The 14,756-nt window shown below is 33.0% G+C and overlaps 1 protein-coding gene across 7 annotated transcripts in view; it reads right to left on the reverse strand.

The window, feature by feature from the left end:
• Positions 1 to 14,756, reverse strand: part of Fbxw7 (F-box and WD repeat domain containing 7, E3 ubiquitin protein ligase) — a 111,961-nt gene that overhangs the window by 14,608 nt on the left and 82,597 nt on the right. For all 7 annotated transcript variants that reach the window (XM_013029771.1, XM_013029767.1, XM_013029770.1 and 4 more), the window contains 2 exons: positions 9,008 to 9,090; positions 6,200 to 6,341 (listed from right to left, as the gene is read on the reverse strand). In XM_013029771.1, coding sequence (XP_012885225.1) covers positions 6,200 to 6,341; positions 9,008 to 9,090 — 225 coding nt within the window. The remainder of the gene's footprint in view (positions 1 to 6,199; positions 6,342 to 9,007; positions 9,091 to 14,756) is intronic.

Below are 14,756 nucleotides of genomic sequence, written 5' to 3' on the forward strand. Positions count from 1 at the left end.
AGGGAGGAGGGGAGGGGGAAGGGAGGGGAGAGGGGAGGGGAAGGGGAAGGGGAAGGGGAAGGGGAAATTTATTACTTAAAGCATATCTCAAAACTGACTTGTTTCACAATCTAACCAATCTCTACCCAAACCTGAATATGTGTGTGTGTTTATAAATAAAAATGTATAGTCACTGATTTGTTGATTTATATTTCTTGTAAGATCTGAGATGGAATTAATGTTGTTCCTCCCCACTTACATCATGGGGTTTGTGTATATTACTACTGAGAGACTACGCTGACTCAATCAAAATTCAGCTTTAATAAAAGTATTCAATAGCAAAACACATTTCACAGAATTCCAAATACATTACACAGACTGTATATGCTAACAGATTGAGAAGTATCTCTTAACCAATATTTTAGAGAATGGGGTGTAGAACTGGAAGAACTAGAATAAAAGATACATAACCAATTCATATTTTGGGTAAAGGTCTGAAAAGGTGGGGCTTGAATTCAGAGCCTGAGTACTGTCCTTTAACTATTTTAATCTTCAGGGTAGCTCTCTATCACTTGAGTCACAGCTCTACTTGTGGCATTTTTTTTTTTTTTTTTGGGTGGTGGTGGTGTTTAGTTGGAAGTAGTCTCAAGTACTTAGCTGCTCCAGCTGGCTCTGGATGGCAAACTTCAGATCCCAGCCTCCTTAGTAGCTAGTATTTAGGTGTGCTAAAAAACTTTCAATTGTTTCTAACCTCCTAACCCCCGCCCCCCCCACCCACCTACTGACTAGAATGAAAGTTCCATGAAAAAGCATTCTTTGTTTTAAACTATTGTATCCCAGACCCAAAGTAGAATGCAGCACAAAATAAGTGCACAATAGGGTAAAGTAAAGGAATGAATCCTAAAACATTCAGGAATTACTATACCCATGCTATCTCAAAACATTAAAGAATATATTTTTTTATATTTATGGTATCTTTGGGGCTTGCTTGCTTGGTTTGGTTCAAGAATGGTTTCAAATTTTCTAACATACATGATTGAACAGTAAGAGAAGTATGTATTAACTTGAAAACCTTGCAGTTAACAATTATATTAAAACAAAAGAACAAAACCATCAACAGCCTTTAATGAGAAGTAGCAGAATACAGCATTAAGTTGGATCAGGAAACCCAACTTTTAAAAGGAGACATTGTCACTAATTAGGTAACAATGTAAACTCTTCAGGCCTTGGTTTTTTTTGAGTTTCTTCTGGTGAAAGCAAAGTGAGGGATAATTGATCATTATTTTACTTCTGTCTAGAAAGAAACGGTCTTGGAAAAGAAAAAAAAATCTCTTCTTTTGGCCTTTCATAGTGAAATTTGGGGACATATTGACGAGGCTAGGAAAAACACTCCAGATTCAGAATAATCAAGGAAATAAAATCTTAATCTATGGCTAAATTATAAATTTTTAAATTCCCCAAGGAAATAGCATTTTTTTTGTTAGGTTCATTATGTGCACAGGTAGAGACAAGTAAAAGGGGCACTGAACTGTGATCAGGAGCCTGGACTTTACTAGGAAACTGTGTAGAACTGCAAGAAGAATCTTAATCTAAGCATAAATAAAGGGCTTGTTTCCCAAATACTGGTCAAGGAGTAGAAGAATCCAGACTAATACCTGAGGGTCTGATTCAGTAGTCAGGATATGGCTGAGGACATTTAAAATTTAAAAAACAAATAACCAAACCAAGCAACTTACACAGTGCTGGCATATGTGATGTACACACCAGAACCCAGGGACCACTGCTTTGGGTGACAACAATCCAGATAAAGGGTTTTAAGACCTTGGGTGGTACTGCACCTTAATGTTATATGGAAAAGAACACAGTTCTCTAGGACCTCCACATGGTTATCCAATGTACTTAAACAGATCCCATTTTACTATGGACCAGTTCAAATTGTTATGTTCAACAATGTCAGAACCTAACTTGAATAGAATTTGTTTTACTTCCTAAAGAAACCAAAAATCAGTCTGTTCCTATTTTAATATTAAAGACAGGCAACAGTATAAATAGATGACTTTCCTCAACTCATCCACATAAAGTTTAGCAAATTTTCTTAATCATACTGTAACTCAGGATGTGGGAGCTATCCCTGAGTTGCTATTGCTCAAGGTTAGCCCTCTACCACTCTGAATTACACAGATCCTCTTCTGGCTTTTCTGGTAGTTTAGATGAGGAAACAGATTTCTCACAGATTTCACTGTCTGGGCTAGCTTTGAACCATGATCCTTAGATCTCAGCATTCCGTAGATCCTCAGTCTCCTGACTAGCCCAGTACAAATACCATTTCAAAGACATAATAAACTCATTCTTTTGTCACTATCCTGTAGTTTTTAATCTTTTGTTGACTAGAAAATAAGGTTTAAATACAATATATGCACAATTTCTAAGTGTTAGCAAGGAACTTGAGTAATTCTTTAATAAAGTAGGCTTCACCTAATTTTAATATCAAGGAAATTATTGTAAGCTTTATCATTTCTAATACTGATTGTAACTTTGAACTATTAAAGGGCATTTATGGGCTTGCTGTAAATACTTATTAAAATAGTATGAAGATATTCAGAAAACTTACTAAAATAGTATAAAGATAAAAATACTCATGTAACACTTCCACATAATTTATCTTTGTTTCTCACAATAATAGTAAAACCAGTGTTAGTCCCTAAGACCAGAAAACACATGACTGAAAGGCTGTTTCTTGACCAATGAAGAAAAAAAAATTTTATGGATTCTTCATTACATTTCCAAGCTTTAAGCAAATTTACATTTTCCTCCTCTTGACAAAGTCTTAGTGATATATTTGTCCCATGGAGTATGAAAATAAAAGGAATGTTTACATAACATCAGTAAAATTATCCACTTCCTAAGAAGCAAATCCAAATCTGGCTTCTCTTCAGATCGTACAAATCTTTCACCTTTTACTGAGAGGCAAATCTAAAAGCTTTTGATGTGTAGGTCATACATACTATTCTGTCAACATGCCTTTGAATCTAAATTCCAACATGAAAGAAGGCTGATTTGTCATTAATGCCTTTAGTTTAAAATTTTCAAGTGAGAAAGCATATATTAACACCAAAATTACATAAACTAAAAAAAGAACTTTCTTTCAAAATTTACAATCTGGAAATGAAGGGGAAAAAAAGGAGAACCAAAGACTACTGAAAATTCAAAACAGTACAAAATTCCCTTTTTTTCATTTTTCTTTGTAATTTGCACTTCCATTTTGCAGTAGCAGTCTGTTTCAATTTCCTTTATCCAAAAGGGCATACCATTTGTTTCTCATTCAATTTACAAATTGAGTTGGGAGTATTTTGTCAGAATAGATGGAGCTGGACCAAAACAATGCTGTATCATTGCCTTAGGAGCAACAGGAGGACTGTAAGCGGACAAAATCTCCCTTTTTGCTTGTTATGCAACAGAAACATGTTAAATGCCCCTGCAGTGTATCTGTAGAAATCTCATCAGTTTAATTTTCCCTCAGCTATACTAGAGGTCAGCTCACACTTACCACCACTTTACTATGAAATTATATCTGCCTACAAGTTAGACATTGAAGTACTTATGAGCCTTTAGGCAAGTGACTCATTCCTAGTTACTTTGGCACAGCCCTGAACAATGAGATCGGGTATGTCAGAGATAGATATGGCACTCTGAAGATTAAGTTCCTGATCTACCTGTCAAATTGACCTTTTATGGCTATGAATTTGTTTGCTGCAGAGTATTTATCTGAAAAAAATTATAGGTTAATACCTGCAGTGATAATTCCACATTAATCTGTTGACTAAAAATAAGTTTTCTTCATTTACTTCTCATGTGAAAAACATCCAAACACTTTTATAGGACCAAACATTAGCCTCACATTCATTAGTTTACTGAGTCTCCCTCACTGAGTGTAAGAAACAAATTTTTTTTTGTGGCCTAGTTTTGTTGAGGCTGTTTAGTTATTGTGTAGCCTACAATGGCCTGGAATTCACTATGTAGCCAAGGCTAACCTTGAACTCTCATCCTTGTTAGGATTACATGTATTTTCTAACCCTAGCTCAAGAAACAAGTATTTTTGAGTTTTACAATTAACATTTCTGAAATTGAGATATTTCTAAGAAACTATGGAGTCTCAGATTTGATGAAATATGGTAAGTGATAACATTTGGATATTTCCTCAAGGGTATCAAAAGCTAGCTGAACAAGCAAACGCTCTAAAATACTGGAAAATAAAGTGCAAGTGCCCCAATACAGATCACTATTACAAAATGTTCCCTTAAAATTGGTGAACACCATTAATGACTTAAAAAAAATTATGGTATGCTAAAATACTAGAAAAAAATGGGCTCTACTACATAAAAACTAAAATCTTATTTGAACTACCTCCTAATAAGAAAAAGCCCTTACAAATGAAATAAGCGTTTTAAGTTACCTAGAATAATAAAATTATCATTTGCTTTTCAGTCATTCTGGTAAAATGCCATAAAGTCAGTCCTGTACTACTCTTAGTACTGTGATACTTAAACTTAATGCATGCACAAGCATGCCAACACACCACAATTCCATCTCCCAGGCTTTTAAGTAGGTATCTGAGTTCATTTTCACCTCTTATTGATGGATACATTTCTTTTAAGGATGGAACAATAAAAACGTCAAATTCTGGGAATGTACATAGAAAAGAAATTAAAATCTAAAATTTAAAATATGTAAACTAGAGGTAAAAAATATAGGTGGAGAGGAAGGACTTAAAAGACTTTCATAATAATAATATTCTTAACTTCAGTACTACTGACATTTTGGGCAGCCATTCTTAGCTGTGGGATGGAGACTGTTCTTTACACTGCCTCTACTCACTAGATGCCGGCAATGTCCCACCCCCTACATACTCAGTTGTAGCAAAAAAGGACGTATTGAGACACTCAAACAGGGAAAAGCCAAATCCTTTTCAGAACAAAAGCCCTAACCTTTTAGTTTCTCCTCACAAAGGGGGCAAAAAAGTTAATTAAGGGAAAAAGATTTCTCAGGTGTTTCTGATTCTGAAATCATTTGAAGGGAGGAAAGTAACTTTAAATCCATTTAAAAGCAACACTGCTTCAAGTAAGTTCTTCCAGCTGTAGAAGAAAATAAGTATTTATTTTAGTTATGTCTAAGTATTTGAAGTACTAGAACTAATGTGAGAAAACATCTTAAAAATCTGAAATACCATATATCCAAGGGTCTTTCTGAATTATTATTTCCTTATTCATTTGTTTTACATCCAACCATTCAAACTATCATTCAAGATAGTGAAATATATCATTTTTACATTAGGGTGGTAGCTAATGTCAGATATTTTTCACCTCATACCTACACTATTTACAAAGAAATGATGAGCACTTAATCTATGCTATTTTGCTTGAACATGTGATTTATATCATTATCTCACAAGAAGAAAAGGTAAATCAATACCACACTCATATATTATAAATAATATTCAGGTTTGGTTTTGAGCAGTCTTCCAGTAAATAGTCAAAGAAATGTAAATATTAGTAAAACAGTAGTTAGAATTTGAGCACATGTGCAGACAGTCTAGGCACTGATGGGAAGAAGCCAAACTCTACTAGGATAGTGACAGGTTAGTTACCTCAAGTGACTAATTCAAGTTCTAAAATTAGTCTTAAATTCCTAATTTATAAGCAGTGTGATTTATAAGTAATTTATAAGCAGTGGCACAATAATCCAGAAATCTAAACACAAATAAGAAGTCTTAAAGAAGCAATAAAAATGCAAATGCACATAAAATAAAGAGTTAGACTTTTCTAATAATTACACTTAAAATGTTTTTCCTTATTCTTAATAGCATTTTGTTGAAGGTATTTGTCATAGGATATTGTATACCCTGCAGTGGTTCAGATCCCATCACCCAACAAGAAACCCTACACCTATTAGCAGTCAGTTCCAATCCCTTGCTTCTGTGTCTGGCAACCAATCATCTACTTTGTTTCTATGGATTTGCCTGTTCTGGACATTTCACATAAATAGAAGGAACAGGGCCAACATGTGCCCTTTGGGGACTTCCTTCCTTCACTAAGCATAGTATTTCCAAGGTTCATCTATGGTATAGTATATAACAGCATTTCATTCTATTTTAAGGCTGAATAATCCTCAATTTTTTTTTGCAGCAATTAAGCAAAACATTTCAAGTAGTGGGTTTACAGACCTGAAACATCTTCAGCCATTCCTGGAGGCCTGTTGGTGGTTGGACAGATGTAATTCGGCGTCGTTGTTGCCCTTGGCCGTTGGCTGCTCTCAGGTCCCCAAATGTTGTTGGTGTTGCTGAATAAGGAACAAGCCCAGTGGTACTACAAAAAGAAAAAAGTATGATAATAGAAGCAAAGGTAAATATTTATTAAGAATCATGAACTGTTATTTAAAAAGAATGATGACCTGGCATATTACAATTAGTCTGTTATTTGGTTATTCTCAAGAGCAGTATACCAAAACCTACTCTGCTATTCTTAGAAGTTTTCTCCCTCCTGTTACTATCCAGAAAAGCAAATGAAAAAAATCTCAAGGGCAAAAGATCAAGTAGTTGATATACAAATAAAGTCAACATATTTCCTTGGGACTAAAGATAACATGTAATTAGCATATACAAAAGGCCCTGTGTTCAGTCTCTAATTACCAATAAATGAACAAATAAAAAAGTTTTTCTTCTTACAACAGGTAGGTCCTAGTTCTATGAATGTTTTTCAGTGATACCACTTTAGTCTAAATTTTACTATATTAAAAAAGTATGAGACTATCAAAGCTGTAAATAGCTCAAATGTTTTGGAAATTACTAATCACATACTTCCTGAAGCCTGCCTCAGATGGCTTCAAATTTCTAATACTTAACTATTGCTGTCTAATTTTTCTTATTCTTATAGTTTAGTCTATACATTTGACAGAACTAGTCTTGGTTAGAAATATAGTTACTCAAAATAGGCAGAAAAAGAACTTATGGACAAAATTAAATAAGATCATCTAAATATTTATCAATAATTTAAGATGAGAAACTGAAAGCCAAATAAACCAGAAATTTTTCAAAAAGAAAAATAAGACTAGACATTCTAAACAATGGCAACCAGTAGAAAGAATAATAGCTAGCCTATTAATATACAATATTTTATAGTTCCTCTAATTAAAAAATTAGAATACTGAGTATCACTGCTTGAAAAACTATAAAGAAGCAAGTTTACTTAACAAACTTTATACTTCTGGAATAATCCTCTATTCACTAAGTATTAAAGTCTAAAGAACACACACAAATTGTATTATCATAGTTGAGAACCAACTAGTAAGTAATCAAATCTGGTAAATTACCAATTAAACAAATTCCTATTTTTATTTCCTGTTTTGTTGCTGTTCAACTCAACCTTAACCATCATAATTTATAGGAAAATCTTCATACCTATCCTTTAAAAATTTTTAACATTTATACATTTCATATTTATATTCAACAAGTAAATCTATCCTTCCTTTTTTCAAATTCATTTTCTTTAAAATGTGTTAAAATTTACTAAAGAAAAAATAGAAAATCAGTTTCATGTTACCACCTGTCAAAAATATAACAGAACGTCCAATATATAGCATTAGTAACTGACAAAACCTTTAAAAGAAGAGGGAAGAAATTTGTTATTGGGTCTTTGGTAAGCTACTGTTAAAAAAGTTACTTTCTCAATACAAAAAGTAAGCAAATAAATCAAATTTCACTTAAATGTGTTCTTTAATAAGAATCTAGCACTCATTAATTATAAACTACCATAAAAAACTGAACTTAATATCTCATTCCTGGAATCATATTAATATAAAACCATTATATCCTAGCTGATTGGAATCTAAATATTCAGTAGTAGTAACATTACACTCAACTTTTTCTTCAAATATTTTGTCAAGGTCTGAAGAAATGAAGTTTAGATTTTATTTGTCTCTTTATCCTACACCCATCTGTGAAGCGCCAAAACAGCAAAATTGTCAAAAGGCAGACAGAGGAATGGAGACGACAACACACACACACACACACACACACACACACACACACACACACACACACACACACACACACACACACACACACACACACACACACACACCCCTCTGTTTGGGGCAAAGAGCTCTTATGTAAAACTGTAATAATTTTTTTAATCTTATACCCTGGGCAGTGTTCATGTCATTGCAACTTATAGAATAAAAATAACTAAATCAAGATATTTTGTGGAAAAATGTAACTATGAAGTCTTCATTGCTAACTTCTGATTAATTTCTTGAAGAACTGACCAAAAAAAGGGACCAAAAAGGTTCTTAAGATACTTTTGTTATTTAAATTTTGAAATATAGCATTCCCAGTAACATTCAAAGCCATTTTTAATTGGCTGGGAAATAGATATTGTGCTTAAGTTAGCCTAATTAGCGTGAGAGTGGGAAAAGTTTTATACTGATGCAAAATCCAAAAATGATGGACTAAAGCAAGAAACAAGACTACAATTGTGTTTAGTTGTTATGGAAACTATTCTACTGGTGTAGAAATGTATGTGTTAAAACATAATAGCTACCAAGCTAATAAAAGTAAATTCTAACACATTAATTTCACGAAGTAGGAATTTGCATTTGAGATGTTTATTTCAGAAATATTCTTTCAATTTTGCATACATAAAAATATCCATCATAGAATAGCTGTTGCTATAGTAACAAGATACATTTGCTCATACTCATCATATTTTAGTTTACTTTTGAGAATTCCTTAAAAACATTTAAAAATTTTTGTTCACAAAAGAACTTTTGCTTGTATCTTACGTCAATGTGCTAGTACAAAATGCAAAATATAATGGCAGTCCTTCTTCCCTCATTTAAATGATATTACTTCCTAATTTCAGTCAACATTACTGGTAGTGTTACTTCAAAAGGATAAAAGGAAAAAAATGTTTTCAGAACCAACTTTAAAACAAATGACGACTATGGGAGAGTAAATTATGATAGTTAATATTACCTTGTATATTCTGAGACTTTGCATGGTTTCTTTCCCAAAGAAAAGGAGCGGACCTCAGAACCATGGTCCAACTTTCTTTTCATCTATAAAGTAAAACAAATAACATAGTTTGGTGCTTTTTTTTAAAGTCACTTGTTTAACTATTAACTATTGAGTTAGGATTCTTCATATTTAAAAACTTAGATTTTTCATGTGATTACAGTGATAATTTGGTAATTAATACAGAAAACGAATGTATCATATTTTTCAATTGCCCCATGTTGTTTTACTATTAAGAGTCTTGAAAGGTAAATTATCTCTGGGGTATTCTGTCTAGAAGGGCAGTGCTTCTTGATTTAAAAACTGATATTCATCATATATAATCCTTGGGAATCATATACTTATCTTTTCCAGTTGAATAACCAACATTTAAAAAACTCATGGTCATCCACATACAAGAAAACCATGCCTTCCTTTCTAATCTCTGTTTTTCTTTTAAAAATATGTTTTAAGAAAGGAACAGAATTCAAAATTTCCAAACCAGAAATAAGGAGTAGCTAACTGAATTGTAAACACTCATATCATTATATAAAAGAGTAAAGACAGCAACATATATAATCTTGGAACTTTGTTATAAGCATAATAAATATGGTCAGTTAAAAAATAGTAAATTCATCACAACAGAGAAATTTGGAGATGGTATAATAAAGCTATAGAGTACAGCTCCTACACATAGGACAAATAATTGAACCAAAAAAAGTATTTTAAGAAAATAAATTATGTCCTTTAAAATATATACCCAATATTAACATTTTAACATGTTTTATTATGCTGTTACACTAGTAATATATTCAGAATTGTATTTTATCGATGTTGAAATACTTGTTTTCATATTTCACTATCAGTTTAACCGAGGTCATCGACTATACGTTTATTTTAAAGCCAGAAAATAAGATCTGTTAAGATGCAACTTTTTTCCATTTCAGATTTGTACCCACAAATTAATTACTGTTTTACTCTAAGTTATAGAGAATAGACAGCTATGCTCATTTTTATAGTAGCTGAAAACCCTATTTTTCAGCAGCCTATTGCTTCACATGGGAACACCATAAAACAGAATGATACAATATGAATACTAAAGAGAACCAAAAAGACTCAAAATCTTTTTAAGACTGGATAATGATTGTTGCAGCCCCCATGAAAGGAAAGCCTTCTTATACATTAAAGGATGACTTGGGATGTTTTTGAAAATCTTCTTATCCATAAAGGATGACTTAGGACATTAGAGCTGGACGTGAGGATAAGCTGGACAAGCTTATCCACAATTTATACCTCAGTTTGTGAAATACTGCTGGGGGAAAAATGGAACTGGTCTGATTTCTTTAGAACTTTCTGCACTTATTACATTTTGTTAAAGAGATTAGGTCCAAAAGCCATTCTTTTCTTTCTCTGATTTTATTTTTTTAAACATAATTAATATAAAAGCACGCAGGCAGCCACATGTTTTCATGTATATAAGCTGTAGGAACACACACACACATGTATTTGTATCATATTTATAAACGAACACATCAGGAAGGTCAATCAGTAAATATTTTAATAACTTTCACAGAATATTTTCATAATCTTTACAAGAAACTTTGATATTCATTCCAATTAAGTCTGTAATACTGGCTTTCAGAACTTCTGTATATCTTGTAAATACAGTGGTGTTAATGCCATTTGCCAGTAAAGGCAAACTTTATTTCCATCTGAGAAACCTCTCAATGAATTTTTTAAAAATGCGCAAAATACATATTAAAGAAACACTGAGAAAGGGGTTTTATTTTTAAATTTTATAAAATAAAGCACTTTCTGAATGGCAACAGAACTCTTTTAAATATTGTACTGTTTATTGAAAAATACTCTTTTATAACCAAAATTTAATTCTGCAATTTTTGAGAGGCATGGAAAGTATCATGCCTCCTCTTTAAATATAAATCCCAAATATTTTAGTGATTCTACATGTTAAGAGTCAAGTAATGAGAAAAGAAACATATAAGGTATAGGAAAATTGAAGGCAAATGGTTCACTAAAAGCCGACTAAGGAGAGAGTATTTCCAGGTCAGCATCTAACGGAGCCACGTTTCTGAAGTCTGACTACAATTTTAATGAGAAATTCTCAGATTAAAATGTACATTTTATTTTAAATTTAAGGCATTTTCTAGCTCATGCTGCTTTTCCATCAATTGCTTACAGTCATGAAATAAAGCAGAATACCAGACATCCAGACACCCACCAAAATTAGAGGATACTGCAGCCATCTCTGATGATACAGATTTTCCTTCCCAGGCAGGCACACACACAATCACACAGCACAGTAAGAAAACAGATTACTTACTTTGTAAAAAATCATTTTTAATGTGCCGTAGAAACCCATATTTTCTGTATTTTTCCCCTTCAGTGATTCTGTGCCCCCGTGTGTCCGGCTGCTTGGCAGTCTCTGACAATATAAACCTTTTTCAGGTAGGTATGTCACAGATTCTAATGTGGACATGCTCAGGCACGTCAGAAAAGGAAGATTAGGGAGCAGAACCGGCAACCAAACTCCACAGTAAAGGCAAATGCAGCTCAGTATCAAACCGCTTCTCGGGACGCACATACATACATGCAGCCTGACTGAGGAGAACTCGAGGGAATAATGAGAGAGAACCGAGAAGATTATTGGAGGAGACGGTGCCCTGTCAAAGCCTTGACTGAACAGATTCCTCCCTCAGCAGCAGAGGGATCAGATTACATCTTCCCTTGAACACAGAATGGTGCAGTCCAGGATTCAGCAATGCAGACTGCACATCAATTATATGGTGATCCGCTCCAGGGAACCCGTAAGCAAGCACACAACGCACTGAACAGAGGGAGGATGTGGGCAGCAGAGACCGCCCCCACACGACAGCCCCTCTCCCTTTTCAAACTTTCAGCAGATTATTTTCGTATTCTGTAAATCTGTATTTGTTAAGAGTCTTAAAGAGCACGCACCATTCCCACAAATAAGTCCTTCCAGAAACATTTGGAAATGAAATGTATTCTTATGCCGCCCCTTCCAAGGAAGAGGCAAAGCAAGCTATTTTTATTAACTGTCACCCTACAGCAACGCTGGCACAGTCTGGTCAGCTCTTTCAACCGCTTGGATGGTACCAAATGGCAATATCAAAAAGGAAAAATTAAATACTATTTAGGGAAACTGACAATAAAGTAAATCCATTTGGAATATACAGTATTTGCAGAAACATGAAACAAGTTCCATTTCAACTTGCATGTCTCTTATATTGCAAACTTGATGAAAACATTCCCTACGCTTTTCCATTTCATTCTTTCAAAATTCAGTTTTCAAGAAAATAACCACATACTCCATCAATTCTTAGTAACCATGAGACTTAACATACACATAACTAAACCACTGCATAAAGTCTCTCTGAAAGGCTAGGTGCTTTTTGGAAGGAGGGTCTTGTCCTTATTTGCTAATCTTAGGTCAACAGGAAGCACTGGACTTGTATCTGCAAAATTACTTTAACAATGTGCACTGCTTATCATTAAAAAGGCATTTAATAGAATAATAAAGATGCCAGCTTCGCCTGAAGACATCTTTTTTAGAACAACTACCATAGAAATGTAAATATTTCATCTTCCAACTTGCTACACAACTAGTTTCCAATGCAATTATAAGATTCCTTGGACTAGAAAGGTCTATTATTAAGGGTCTAGTTAATTAACTTCTACCCTCTCTCCATTAACATTCTTTATTACAAGTGTATAAACTATGTACCTACAGTTAAGGTCCTTACAAAGTTTCCTTAGAAAAAAAGAAAAAACTCATATAAACTTAATACATTTTAGTGCTTTCTGCAATGAAGGCAAATGACTAAAATAATTTCAAATAGTGAACAAAATATTTAAATAAAAAAGTAAATGTATACAATTATGATATGCAAACAGCCATTTAAATTTCAGTAAAATAAAAACTACATAAAAATGTTAAAAAGATTAAACCAATGTAATATCTTAGTTTAAAATGAAAATAAGACAATGCAAAATTTTTATAAAGAAACATTGTTGACTGTCCTAGAAATTAGATTCTATTATCTTTTTTAAAAATCTACATGATCCTTAAACCCTTTTCCCTCAGAAACAACATGGTCACACAAACTCAGTGAAAGTTAGTTTTCAATATAATTAATTAGCTCACTTCATAGGGAAATGCTTTTTAAATTGAAATCTAATACTCTCAAGCAAAAAATAACCTACTTGCTAGAAATAGACCAATAAAGCCTTATTCTTATAGGGGGTCAGAACACTCATGATTTAGGAAAGAACAACAAATAGCCTTGTTCTAGGCTATCTGAAGGAAAGAACTAATGGCTGAAGTTGCCTCTAGAATTTGTCAGTGGTAACTAGATTTTCATCAAAGTAGAATACAAGTGACATCATAGCATACATACACTGACTTTAACTGAAATCTTGTTCTGTTTCTAGCTGACTGACCTTTCCAAAGTCTAGGAACAGAAACCAACATAAATAAGGGGCACTTTCTCAAAACCTAGAAGGTTAAAGAAGAAAATACCAAGATTTTGTATATTGAAAGGAATATTTTCACGGTTACCTTTTACTAGTGCTATTTGTCTTCCACAAATATTTGTTTACATGTAAGCATACCCGCGTTCATGTTTCGTTTTTGAATAGATGAAATATTTAATAGTTTAAAATAAAAATAATACAAAAAGAATATTTAAGAAGTTTTTATATTACCACAATTCCTGCATATACAATGGCTTTCATTCGGGAATGATTTTTTAGCACTCTCTTAAAATACTATCAGTGAAAACTGTTATCTAATTTTATTACTATCAAAAATCTACACATGAACAATACAAATGAAGGCATTCTCATATTCCTATTTCTGGTAATCTCTGCTAAAATAAAAGATATTTAAAAGTTTCAAAATTTCATGTAAGTTTCTAGTGATATAATATTCAAAAGGTCATGTGTTTGTATCCATATTTATCTGTCTTACACTTGTGGTAGACATTTCAAACCTTATGTCAGTCTATAATTGATGTAATTTTTAAAAATATTTTCTATGTGTAAAATAAATGATGCAATTTGTAGACAGGGATGGGAGGAAGAAACTGGACAAAAGTAAAGAAAGGGGTGACATTGGTCCAAAAAGAAACATACTTATTACCTGATTGTACCACACCTATACTAACAATAAAATTGTATTTTTAAAGGTATTTTATACCTTATGCTAGAAAGTTATATGAATTTCTTGAAAGGATTATCTAGTCAACTATGCCTGACATCATCTCAATTTTCAGAATATCTCAACGTACTAAATAGTTTCTTGTTACAGTTAACTCTGTTTTCTTGTTATTTTCAGCCAGGCAATACTTTTTCCCATTCTATTTTTTTTTAATCATGTCTTGTATTGATGACAACAGCCTGTAAACACTACTGAAAATTTACTAGCAAGGGAAATGATCAACAATGAAATCCTCAAATACAGTTCACCTAAGACCCAATGTTCATCTCATCACAACTGCACTGAGCCAACTGTGTAAAAGTGGATGACAGCAGAATCTTGAGAAAATATATACCACAGAGATATGATGATATACTACCCCCAGAACAAAGCTCTAGGGGTTAAAGGCAACACAATGACTAATCCATGAGCTAGTACAAGAGAAATGGCTCTTATGGAGCACAAGGTTTGTCAAAGGGGCAGGTTAAGATTATA

Source organism: Dipodomys ordii, unplaced genomic scaffold (assembly GCF_000151885.1).
Source record: "Dipodomys ordii isolate 6190 unplaced genomic scaffold, Dord_2.0 Scaffold122, whole genome shotgun sequence".
Classification (NCBI taxonomy): domain Eukaryota; kingdom Metazoa; phylum Chordata; class Mammalia; order Rodentia; family Heteromyidae; genus Dipodomys; species Dipodomys ordii.